This window comes from Myotis davidii, unplaced genomic scaffold, assembly GCF_000327345.1.
Source record: "Myotis davidii unplaced genomic scaffold, ASM32734v1 scaffold46, whole genome shotgun sequence".
Classification (NCBI taxonomy): domain Eukaryota; kingdom Metazoa; phylum Chordata; class Mammalia; order Chiroptera; family Vespertilionidae; genus Myotis; species Myotis davidii.
Window position 1 is genome coordinate 3,684,978 of NW_006383006.1, and position 12,004 is coordinate 3,696,981.

General features: G+C 47.2%; 1 protein-coding gene and 1 long non-coding RNA gene across 6 annotated transcripts in view; both read right to left on the reverse strand.

The window, feature by feature from the left end:
• Window positions 1-9,893, reverse strand: part of CAPN3 (calpain 3) — a 49,328-nt gene extending 39,435 nt beyond the window's left edge. For 3 of the 5 annotated variants that reach the window (XM_006778052.2, XM_006778050.2, XM_006778051.2), the window contains exon 1: window positions 9,053-9,892. In XM_006778052.2, the coding sequence (XP_006778115.1) occupies window positions 9,053-9,361 (309 nt within the window). In that variant the 5' untranslated portion in view covers window positions 9,362-9,892. Of the gene's footprint in view, window positions 1-9,052 lie in introns of all 5 variants that reach the window. The other 2 variants (XM_006778049.2, XM_006778047.2) reach the window with 1 other exon arrangement.
• A 449-nt stretch (window positions 9,894-10,342) lies between these two features.
• LOC107181537 overlaps window positions 10,343-12,004 on the reverse strand; it is a 5,312-nt gene continuing 3,650 nt past the window's right edge. Inside the window, exon 2 of the long non-coding RNA XR_001512191.1 lies at window positions 10,343-11,236. This is a non-coding gene — a long non-coding RNA (uncharacterized LOC107181537). The remainder of the gene's footprint in view (window positions 11,237-12,004) is intronic.

Below are 12,004 nucleotides of genomic sequence, written 5' to 3' on the forward strand. Positions count from 1 at the left end.
ACTGCGCCTCCTCTGAGTCTCAGTGTTTTTCTCTTTCCTCCTAGTTGTAGAATTTCCACTCAGCCAGCTTTCCTGTGGTTCTGGATGATGTCCGTTTCGTCTTTTAGTTGTATTTTTGAAGTGGTTGTTCAAGGCAGCAAACTCCGGTGTTTACCTATGCCGCCATCTTGGTTTCTCCGCTCTGACTTATTTATAATCAAGGAAATGCATCTTTCCATACATTTCTTGCCTCTTTTCTGTTCCTGCCTGTCCCATCGTACTGCTGTTATTTCAGTATGTTCACCATGATGTCTGGCACTCTGTCGCCATCATGACCTGAGGAGGAGCTGCTGTCTTTGGGATGTAATGAAAGGCAGTCCTAAAAGTTATTTATAGAATTGTCCCTTTCACCAACACTTACGCCTGCTTCCCTCCACCCCCAGGATGGCACTGTCAGGATTCTTTGCTGAGTAGAAAGAGGGAGGGCTGGCTCTCAATTTATTGGGCACCTCATTTTGCCTTTCAATTACCATCATCACTATTGACTGACTCATTGTGCTAAGCAAGTCATATACAAACATCTCATTCGATTCTTAAACAACTCTATGAGGAAGAAACTTTTATTTTCTTTTCACAGATGAGGAAACTGAGGCCCAGGCAGGGTCAGTAACTTGCCTGAGGTTACATTGTTAAGAGGTGGAGGTGGGATTTGAACCAAGTTTGTCTGACCTTTAAAGCCTGTGCACTTCATCCTTGTTATACTTGCATCCTTTGCTGCCTATGCTAATGGTAATTGCTGCCTTCCCTTGAGCACCTGCTAGGACTTAATGGATGCTGGCTCAGAACAGACACAAGACAAAACATCATTATCCCATTATGACACTTAGAGAGTAATATGACTTGCTAGTGGCAGAGCCAGGGCTCCGACCAGGTTTTGTTTGGTTCTAAATCCAGCCGTCTCAGCCACTCTGCACAGTTCTTCCTCTTTGCGGCGAGCCTAGGGACCCCACTTCTCTCTAAACTGTCTGACAGAAGATGACTCTCTAAAACAGATTACAAGCAGACCTCCTGCCAAGCTGAATTCACTGGAAAGAAAAATAATGTCCCTGAGAGAAGAAGCTACACAGTGACTGTGTCCTGTGCCCTCAGGACAGAGGGCTCACTGCGCACAGCCTGGGTGTTTCTGTACTTCTGTTCCCTTCCTCTCATCTCACACTGGCATGGAGTAACTTATTTTGTGTCAACCTAGATTTCTCCTTTCAGAATTGAGTAACAGGTCAAGCGAGCTCTTAGCTGGGAAGATGCACGGGGTGGAGTGTTAATTATAGAGCCCATGGGCACAGGGAAGGTGCCATCAGAGTAGGAGACCTTTGCGTCAGCACGGGTTGCAGGAGGTTTCCAACTTAAGAGCGCTGATGTAACGGCCAAGCACTGGGTCCTAGGAAGTTGGGGGTCAGCTATCCTCTACTTTTCACCCCTTTTCTTTAACTCCATTTCAGGCTAAAAGGAATCCGGCTCCTTAAAGAAATGATTCATTCCAGGTCTGGGGCAAGAACTAAACAAAATGAGCCTGGGCCACTGCGTTGTGGCCAGAAAACAAAGACGCTATTCAAGATGAATGGGGTCATGTCAATGATACAGGTCACTTATGGGCTGGGGCGGGGCTGTTCCCACTCTTCAAAGACTGGTCAATTTAAACATCAAAAAGAATAATGACTGGAATGGATTAAAATGTGTTGCCGTGTTTCATACTGTTCACACTCTGGAGTATTGTTTTGAGCTGGGATATTTAAGAACACAGAGCACATGGGAAATACAGGCGATTCTCTTTGCTCATAGTAGCTACGTTCTATAAAGTTGCTGTGAACACTGACTTAGCGAGCTCCTGGAGGAAACACAGGACTAGGTTCCTGGGAGTCTCTCTGATCACACATTTTCATCAACGGATAATTACACAGCCTTATGTTATGTGTGTTTTTGTTTAAAGATGCCTGATCCACTATATATTATCGATTCATTAACATTGACCGCACAGCCAACAGCACCATATTAATGCCTGCATGAAGCTTATCTAACACCCACATGTTCTCCCTCGGCACATCATATCCTTCTGGAACTCAGGAACACTAGACAGCACTTCAGCACTAGGCTCGGGGGACATTTTAAACAGAGAAATCACCAACGAGAAGCACATGCATATGAAAAATGTGACCGTAGATAGACTGAGAAGGACTGAGATAAGAAGGCAGAGCGTCGCTTTGTTTGACTTCAGTTGGGAACCTGCTCTGAGGGTGATTCAAATTTTCCACTGCCCTACACACGCCCACAAATGACCACGGGTACTGACTGTGGGGTTGCAAGGACATTTTAGTGAGTAGTGAGTTCACAAGTATCCACGAATAATGAGGGTCGACTAAATATGGATCATAGCACGGACTTCCCCAGCGCTGGGAAAAAATCATACCTAGGGAGTAAAGTTAGAGGAGTCCATGAGCATTCGAGCTGACAAGCAAGTGAAGGAAGGATGACGTTATTCACGAGTAGGGAGAATTATCATATATTATAGAGGAAATCAGCCGACTCTATTTCGCTGTCTTCTGGTTCTGAGCTAGAGATAATGTGCTAAAATTGTGGCTGCAAGAGTTCTGGCTAGAAATAAGGATGACTTTTCAGACTGTGAAAGATACTAACTAATGGTTATTGAAGGAGACGGGGCATCCCCTTATCTGAAATAGCTGAAAGAAGCAGTTCCCAAACATTTTCAATCTTATGATGTATAAGAGTTTTTAATAGCAGTTTTAAACCTATATTCCTGTGTTCTGGGAGAATGTAATAAACTTCTAATAGTTCCGATGGTGATTACTTAAAGTTGAAGGTTGGATGAAAATGGTAAAGCAAGCGTCAGCTTCTCTTCAGCAGAATGCTTCCCAGGTGTTAGCCGGGGCATCCCAGTTCCTTGGAGAGGTTGCACCCCCTCTTCCTGGCCTCTGAGAAGGCAGGGCCTCCTCACCCCACCAGGGTTCAGTGGGTTCCTGGCAGTTTGCTTCTTTCTGCTTCCTTCTTTCTCTCCACCCCTGTGCTTTCCACACTCTGACTTCCGGGTGTGTTGGCTCAGTCCTGCCTGTAAAACTCAAGGTACTAACTTCCGCCCTTTACCCCAAAGTTACTTGCCTCAGGCATTTCACAAGTTCATCAGCAGTAAAGACTTTTGAGGTCAAGGGAGGGATGACACTGGGGTGCGTGGCCTCCTGCCCTGTGCCCCCCAGCCCTCTTTGGTTCCTGGTTCTCCTCCTTTTATAAGTAAACGGCAATTCAATTTTTTTCTCCATAGAGAACAATCATGTCCACCCCCAGAGAGAAATTCCTTTTTCTGTAATTTCAAGTATCTTCCTAACTTTTCTTTAGGAGTTTCCCTCTTGAAGAGAGAAATGGAAGAGTCTGCCAGGCTAAGGGTTCACATTTGTTAAGCACATTTGGCTAAACAGGTGCAAAAAAATCAAAGATAATCTTGCAGTAGTAACAAGGCCTCGTCTGAAGAATGTGATGATTCCCCCCTCCCCCCACTAGTGTAAGAGTCCTGGGACAAGGGGGAAGTTGGTCCTGCCTGCACGGCGACGACGCAGAAAGGGGCAGGAGGCCAAGTCAGACAGCACAAAACCCAGCAGGTACGGTTGAGTCCATGATAGACAGTGGGGGCGAAAGAATTGGTTTGGGAAGAGGAGTAGGAAGGAGATGGCAGAACTGCATTAAATAACAAAGGGGTCTTATTTGTTTTCTTTTTCTTTTTTTTAAAGTATATTTTTATTGATTTCAGAAAGGAAGGGTGAGGGAGAGAGAGAGATAGAAACATCAATGATGAGAGAGAATCATGGATCAGCTGCCTCCTGTACACCCCACACTGGGGATTGAGCCCCCAACCTGGGCCTGTGCCCTGACCAGAAATCGAACCGTGACCTCCAGGTTCATAGGTTGATGCTCAACCACTGAGCCACACTGACCGGGCTTATTTTTCCATTCTAAAGCACCCCCCTCACATTTTAGTATCTCTGAAGTTGTGATGCATCTTACATTAAAAGCTCCCTTCAGTTGCATTCAGCTGGGTGACGGTCATGACTTTCTTTGGACACCTGATAAGATCAGGAAAGTACCAGTACCCAAACCTTCTAGACTTGGTGAAATATGGTTCATGTGGAATTGCAGCTTGGGAAGCTTACATAAACTCTATCCTTAACAAGAGTCTAATGCAAGAGATTTCCAGGTATGAGAACTATAGGGAATAAAGTCACCTGCTTGGAATACAAAGAGGCTGCTGTCTGTCTGGGAGGTTTCCTCGGTCCAGGTGTTGGCAGAGGGGGCCAGTTGGCCCAGGTTGTGGGGAAGAACAGGGCCAAGAACAGGTTAGACCAACCAGGCAAAGCACAGCAGCCTATGGGGCTGTAATCAGAACAGCAGCAAAGAAGGAGGCACACCCCGGAGAAATGTGGGTGAAGACGAGACCCAGCTCTGACCGAGCAAAAGGCGGGCCTGACGGAGGGATGCGAACAGGATGTGAGGGGAAGAGGTGGGTTAGGCAGCCTATGACCTGGAGGCCCAGTAACTGCCAACAAAGTGTAAAGCACTGGATCTGAAGATAAGGGGGGTTGGTAGATTCTCCCGACCCCCAACAGCCAATGGAAACAGAAAGCTGAGCTAAAAGTTGCAAAGAGAAAATGCAGCGTCCCAGCTTTCAGGCCCAGGAGTTTGGAGGGCAGAGGAGGGAGAGCAGGTTTCCTAGGAGAAGAGCTGGGGGAGAAATGGAGGTGTTTGGTACTTGCATTTCCATAATAAAACACACATTTCCGTATTTAATGTGAATGACTGGAATTGTCTTAAAGAACAAGCAGTCACGTGCCCATGAGGGGCCTGTTCACATACATACCCTCATATTTGGTTGGATTGATTCATTTAGATCAAGCATGAAGTACTCAAACATATTGCTGTGGTTAGCTTTTTTTTTTTTTAAATCCTCACCTGAAGATATTCTTTCCATTGTTTTTTTTAGAGAGAGTGGGAGATAGGGAGGGAGGGGGGAGAGGGAGACAGAGAGAGAAACATCGATATGAGAGAGACACATTGGCCGGTTGCTTCCCACATGACCCCTGACCAGGGCCAAGGATGTAACTTGCAATCCAGGTAGGTGCCCTTGATTGGGAATTGAACCCGAGACCTTTCAGTGTGCGAGCCAATGCTGTAACTGCTGAGCTATACCAGCCAGGGCTGTTGATTGGTCCTGGACACAATTAAGCTGGAAAGATGTGTTGCCTCTTTTGGAGACTGCACAGCAGATGCAGGCGGTGATAAGACTGCACAACGTTTACGGGGCACTCATTCAAGTGCCAGGCACCCTTTACGCCTTGGGTGTGCATTAACTCATTTAATCTCCACAACAACTTTATGAGGTAGGTTCTTCTGTTACAATTATACCCCATTTTTCAGATGGGGAGCTTATGGCAAAGAGACAAATATGTGATGATGATTACCCAAGTGTTAAATAGCAGGGTCAGGTCTTGAACGTGGGTGAGACTGGGCTCTTCGCCACTGCGTTATTCTACCTCCAGCCCAGAGAGCCTGCTGCTTCCAGGGGCCAAACCCTGAGGTGTCCTCCAATGCCTGTTGTAGCTTGTGGGGGCCCAATAAATGCCACCTCATTTCCATGCCTGAGTTTTGAACCAGCAGAGGACTAGGTATCCGTGTAGAGCAGGAGGGAGTCCAAAATGCCACATTTATTGTTGATAAATCTGATATTGGCTTCTAAGTCCTAGAACTAGATAGATTTTATTATTAAGTGCTGGGGCCAGATGGCCTGAGTTCAAATCTCAACTCCACCCTTACTAGCTGGGAGATCTGCAGCAAGTATTTACCCGTCTGAGACCCAGCTTCCTCATTTGTAAAGTGGGGACAATACTAGCACCCACCTCACAGGGTTGTTGTGAAGATGAAATGAGGTAATAGAAGGAAGCCCTTGAAGTAATTACTGTCATACCAGGAGTTCTCAATCGAGATTGGTTGTTATCATTACCTTTCACCAGCAGTAGTGGCAGGTGGCCCAGGCCCCCTGCAGGGCTCCCTATGGGACCTGCCTCAAAAAACTTGGCAGGAGGAGTAGCAGGTAGATTGCTCCCAGGAGGAAAAAGGAAGAAAAAGACTGGGCTTCGCAGGCCAGGCGCTCTTTACAAATCCACCCAGGGGAGGAGAGAGGCCAGCAGTTGCGTGACTGAAGCCGCCCACCAGACAGAACGACACACATGATCCCCCCACATCTGTCCCCAGTGATACTGGGCAAGAATCACCAGTCTCCCAGAAGCTCTGTTCTAGAAGCCATTCTTCCCCACCCAGGGGTTTGTCCTTAAGAAAATGTGGCTTAACGATTGGGAAGTATTATGTAGGAAGTATTTTTGCTTTCTGCTCCTAGACACAGATCACATTAGAAAAGGGGGAGGAATCAGATTGTTTGGCCTGCAGACGCACTGCACGATGTTCTCTAACAGAGGAGGAGAGGCAGTGAGGTAGCTCAGGTCAGCAGGTGAGATTACAGGTGGCCCGAGTCTATCTTCTTTTAGGGGGAAGGATTGGAAGTGCAGCATGTTATCCTAACTAGAATTATTGCTGGCTGTGAATAGCTCTGCCCTCCTCCTCCTCCTCATCTGATCGGAATAAGTAATACTTTATTGTGAAAAAAATCACATTGGTTTCCAATGATTCTGTGCATTAGATTGTAAAAGCAGGAAGGGCCTCTCATAGGACACAGTCTCCTTTCCAGAATGCTCAAGGCTGGCCCTACACCTCTGGAGCACATGAAAACGTGTGTCCCCGAAGAGTGCTCTCCCTTCAGAAAGTTCTGAAGTCATTCCCGTTTTTCAACTTCAATCAACGTGTGTGACTATAGACAAGTCATTTGCTCTTTCTGGATCTTAACAGATGGGGCTCGAAACACGAGAAAACTCGTGAGCGGTACACAATGTGTTAATCACTTCACCCGTCCGTCTGTGAGGGGGCTAGACCACATCTCTAAGATTCATTCCAACTCTGACCATCTCTAATTCTGTATGCTAATTTATGCTAATAGACCCGATGGGCAGTGTTTTCCTGATCTTAACCTCAGGGGAAAGGTGCATTTTAACCAAGAGTGGGCTTTGCTGCCTGGACCTTTAGCAACAGTAGAAAATTCAGGACTTTTGGCGGTGGTGGGAGCACAGCCTGGGACAGACAGGTGTGTCAGTGCTCCTCATGTCACACTGATACTGACAGTATAACTTTAGGACTGATCTAGAGTTTAGAGTATAGCAGAACCTTAAAACATTTTTATTAATATGTAAGTCTAGCTTTTAAGGCTAAAATCCACCAATGATGCTACTAAAAACAGTATGTTTTTTGGCCTTTTCTCTGCAGCAGGGTTGGAAAACGCTTTTAGGACCTCCCAGCCTTGGCAGGCAGGGCTGCCTTAACTCGCGGGGTCAGCGCCTTCAGATGTGGGGTTTCATTCACCTGAAGCCGAGGACCACCTGAAGGCCTGGCCCGTTGCTGGGTAGGAGGGCTCAGAGATGAACAGGAATGACCCTGCTCTCAGAAGATGGGCAACAGACGGGAGCAAGCTTGAAGGAAGGGATACTTGAACAGAGTTTTGGAGAGAAGGTAAGGAGGAGCAAGTGAGGTGAAAATGAGGGCATTCCAGACAGATGGACAGCCAGCATGAGCAAAGGCCTCCGGGTATGAGAAGACTTGGGACAACAGAGCAGCTGAGTATGTCAGGGTCCAAGGGGAGAGGGTGGAGATGAGATGCACAGGTGGACAGGGCCAGCTTTCGAAGGGCCTGTATCTCCCCTAAGAGGTTTGGACTTATCCTGAAGGCATGGCGGCGTGTGTGTGTGTGTGTGTGTGTGTGTGTGTGTGTGTGTGTGTGTGACATGTCTAGTACCCTAGCAGCAGGGCAGCAACTGGGTTAAAGAATAAAGTTCTTTCAAGTCCTCACTTCTAAACTGAGGGCCCTGGGGCTAGTCCTGGGCCTTACCACAGAGTCATTAGCAGAGGAAAGGAGCCTGTGGAGCACACAAGGTGAGAACAGGGTTGTTGGATATTTCATCTCAGGTTAAAAAGAAAAACATGGCTAATGAATTGCACTGGGCCTCAGCTTAACTTGATCAAACTACTCAATAGCGTTGGGCCTCAGAGTAAGTGGTTTCTCCCTGAACCAGGGGAGCTCCCCTTGCCTTATGGTCCCTGAACATTAGCTCCTGACAGTCACCCTTATTCAATGCCCACCTTCCCCTCGGGACTCCAGGCTCCAGGGAAGCAGGAATTTCTGTCTTCTTTCCTCACTGCTGTCTCCCCAGTTTGGGCTCTAGTCTAGTAGATACTCAGTAAATTTTCTTGAATTAAGAACAAGAGTCATACTGGAGGTTATGATTGAATGTGATTTTCCTTCTGGTAGCTCACTGTAAATGACACCCGGAGGCTGGAAGTGTCTGCTAGAAGAGAAAGGGTTTAAATCGGAGCTGTCATGTGCTCACTGGATATACTCCACTCTGACCTGCCTTTATGTCCTCATTTGTGAGGTGAGGTATATGGACAAAACAATTGCCAGGGTTTCTCCTTCTAACCCTAACATTTTATGCATGAAACAGGAGCCTTTGCCTGCCACTCTCCCCTCTCCGTGGCTTCCATGCTTCAGAAAGACATGGCTGCTGGCAAACCAAAGAACATCATGACTGCCGCCCAAGAAATTGAAGGAATCTTATAAAAGTGCAAGATATTCAAGCACATCAGATTTGGGTGGTTGGAATATGCTCTGGGAAAGGAATATTTATTTTATAGGATAAATTAAACTGAGTTCCAATGACTTTTATAAAAAGCAAAATGTTTTTGAGAGAGAGAGAGAGAGAGAGAGAAGCAGCCCTGCCTCACCGAGGACTGAGCCCGGCGGAGCTGCAGTCAGGCCCCTTCCCCCAGCCCATGTGCACGGTGGAGCTGTGGGAGGTGCTCGGAGGGAGGACTTCTCTGAGGCAAAAACCCAACCAGCAACCAGCAAGCTACTCACTGGAGGTCTCTTCCAGACGAACTGGATGGGAAACTTCTGGCTATAGAAGAGGGAGGTCTCATCCGGTGGGAACTCAGGATCCACATAAAGAACCTTCTTCTCTAGACATTTCTTATGAAGCTGCTCAAATGTCTTCTCTTTCACTCCGATGATAGGAAAATTGCGGCTGATGATGGCTGAATAGATGCCACTTGGGTTAGCGCCCCCGGCCTCAGTGGTCTTGCCCTGGGCCGGGAGGGGAACCGGCCCTGGGGACTTGGGCTCAGCCCCTGTCTGTGGGGCCACAGACGGGCTAATGACTGTGGGCATGGCAGGCAATCGTGGAAAGAAGAGATTTTTAAAGAAAACAAGTTACAGCTACCTTCAAGGAAAGGAAGCAACTGCAAAGGGGAAGTTGGAGTGATTCTGTCATCTGAGAGAAAAATGTCCACATCCAATTCAAAGTTTCAAGCCCGTCAGAAGGTCGTCCAGCTTGCGTTCATCTTAAAAACTGAGCTGTGATCCCGAAGCCATATGTTTTCCTGAGGAAGGAGCAGTGAAGGATTCATGCCCCGATTTTTACCTGGGGGGCTCCTACCAGCAGCATACACGCCAGACGGAGAGAAAGAAAGTGAGGCTAGTGTTTCAGTGGCCTGGAGAAGCTTGAACCAGGAAAACTAAAAATAGACATGAAAAAAGATCCCGGGTATGAAAGCAGGAGTGAGGCTAGCGCGCAGCTCTCCTGCGTGGCAGAGAGAGAGAGACCCGGCGAGGACGTACACGTGCGGCCGTTAAGTGCTGGTGCTGTCAGGGGATGAAAGGGAAACATTTGAGTAAGTTGCACACTGAAAATTAGCAAAGAACTGCTGGGAGCCGGTCCATCCTTGCTGTTTCAAGGGACCTGGCATATATGGCATACTGTTCTTAATATGTTTGCTCATCTTCTTGGCACTATGTGTTTTAACCAAGGTCACCTCTCCGAGAAAGGTGGTTTCCCCACGTAGGGATTTTCCCCTGAAGTTAGGGAGGGAATAAAACCCCTTAACTAAGTGGAAACTGTAGTGTAGAATGTCAAGGGAGGACCCAAAACATACCATGATGTGACTAGAGGCATGCTTATAGGATCAAATGGTATAAATACAGATGTAACAGGAGAATAAAGGGAGAACCTGGCTATGCTGATGAACTGAACGCTGTCTCCGTGTCCTTCATTCTTCGCTAACTCCGTCCACACCTTTGGGGACTCCTGGACCTGCTGGGGTTGGACCCCAGCATATAGTTGGCCATTATACAGACCATCAAACTACTGGCTACCAAATTATTGGAAAACTTTATTGAAAAAAAGCTAACAAGAGTGAGATGCTCAATTCTAGGAGAATAGGCATTTCTAAGGACATCAATTTTACTCACTTTCTAAAACTCTAGGATATCAGAACATTTCAATTGGATTTGGTATATCTTCTGGAATGTTCTGGTGTCAGCATTGAGTGGAGCTATCTGAGTGGAGGACTCGGCAGAGTCCTTTCAGTTGTCTCTTCTTGCCCACTTGACCTAGCCACCTCTTGTCTATCCCCACCCCCAAAATAAACACGGGGACCACGTCTGTTACAAAAAGTGCATCTGAATAGACATTATCCAGGTACACCACATCAGTCATCTGAGTCAGGGTTAGATACTGAACCAGGCTGGTGGTCAGGTTCCGGCGTGTCGTACGGAAAGAGTTGGTCTCAGGGCTCTTAGATGAGAGTGCAGTGGCTCTGGGGAAGGGAAGTGCCTGCCTGGCCTCCGCCTTGTCTTTAACCCACAGTGACTGCTGCTCAGACTGTAAGGAGATGGCTACGTTCCAAGGGTGGCTCAGTGGATGCTTGCCCCAGACTGCAGCCCAGCCTGTTCCCCGAGGTCAGAGGCTATGAGGGAAGGTGGGGAGCGACAGCTGCAATCGGAGTACAACCAGGCTCTTGATCGCTGGGGTTGCAGTTTGGAGGATCCCTGTGTCTGGAGTCGCACCTGTAGGAACCATCTGCCTATCCCCCTGGCCCTCTGAGGAAATGCCCGGAGACCTCTGCTCTCTTGGAGAGGCAGAGAGAGGAGGGCGGCCTCTGGATGCTGACTGCTGAGGTGCATGCCTGGGCCTGCTGCTCACTGGCTGTGCCTGTGTAATGTTAGGTGACTTATTTCTTCGTTTCCTATGTCTCATTTTCTCACCTATAAAATGGGAATAATAATAGTCATTCTGCTATGCAGTTGTAAAAATTAAGTTAATTTATGTAAAACATGTAAAATAGTGTCAGCATTGTCTTAAGCACTCAATAAATGTTGTTAGAGATGACCTGCATTTAATAGTACTTTGAGGTTAGATGAGGTTGAGTGACAGCCATTCATTGGTGCAAATCAGCACTCACTCTATGAGCAGGAACGTCTTCCACGTGTACAGCACTGGGATGGGTGCAGTCTGCCAGGATCTGTGGTCGCAGGTCTCCAATCAGAGGCATGTCTCTCAGCCGGCACTAAAGGAGCCTCTGAAAAGAATGTCTTCCACCCTCAAACTCACCAATGGCATGGAAGGCAAAGAGGGGTGGGGTGGGTAGTTTTCTTCTCCATCATCATACATTTGAGTCCCAGCTCAGTGCTCTGCCTGTCCCACCTTGAAATTCACAGCAGCGACCCACATTTTATTGTTTCTGTTTATTGAGCTTCCTGTCTGCCCATAAGACTGTAAATTCTGTGAAGGTGGGAACGGGTCCCTATTCCACCCTCAGAGTTAAGTATATGTAGAAGGCTCTTAATAAATACGTGTTGCGTACCTGCTGAATGAAATTTCCGTATGTGAGGAGAGATTTCTTACATTTCTTTTTTTGTTTTTTTGTTTTTACTTTATTGTTTTAAGTATTACCAATTTCTGATTGCTTCGCCAACACATGGAAGTTTCTCGGCTGATACGCCCCTGGTTGGCGGATAGCCTCCCATCCTTGC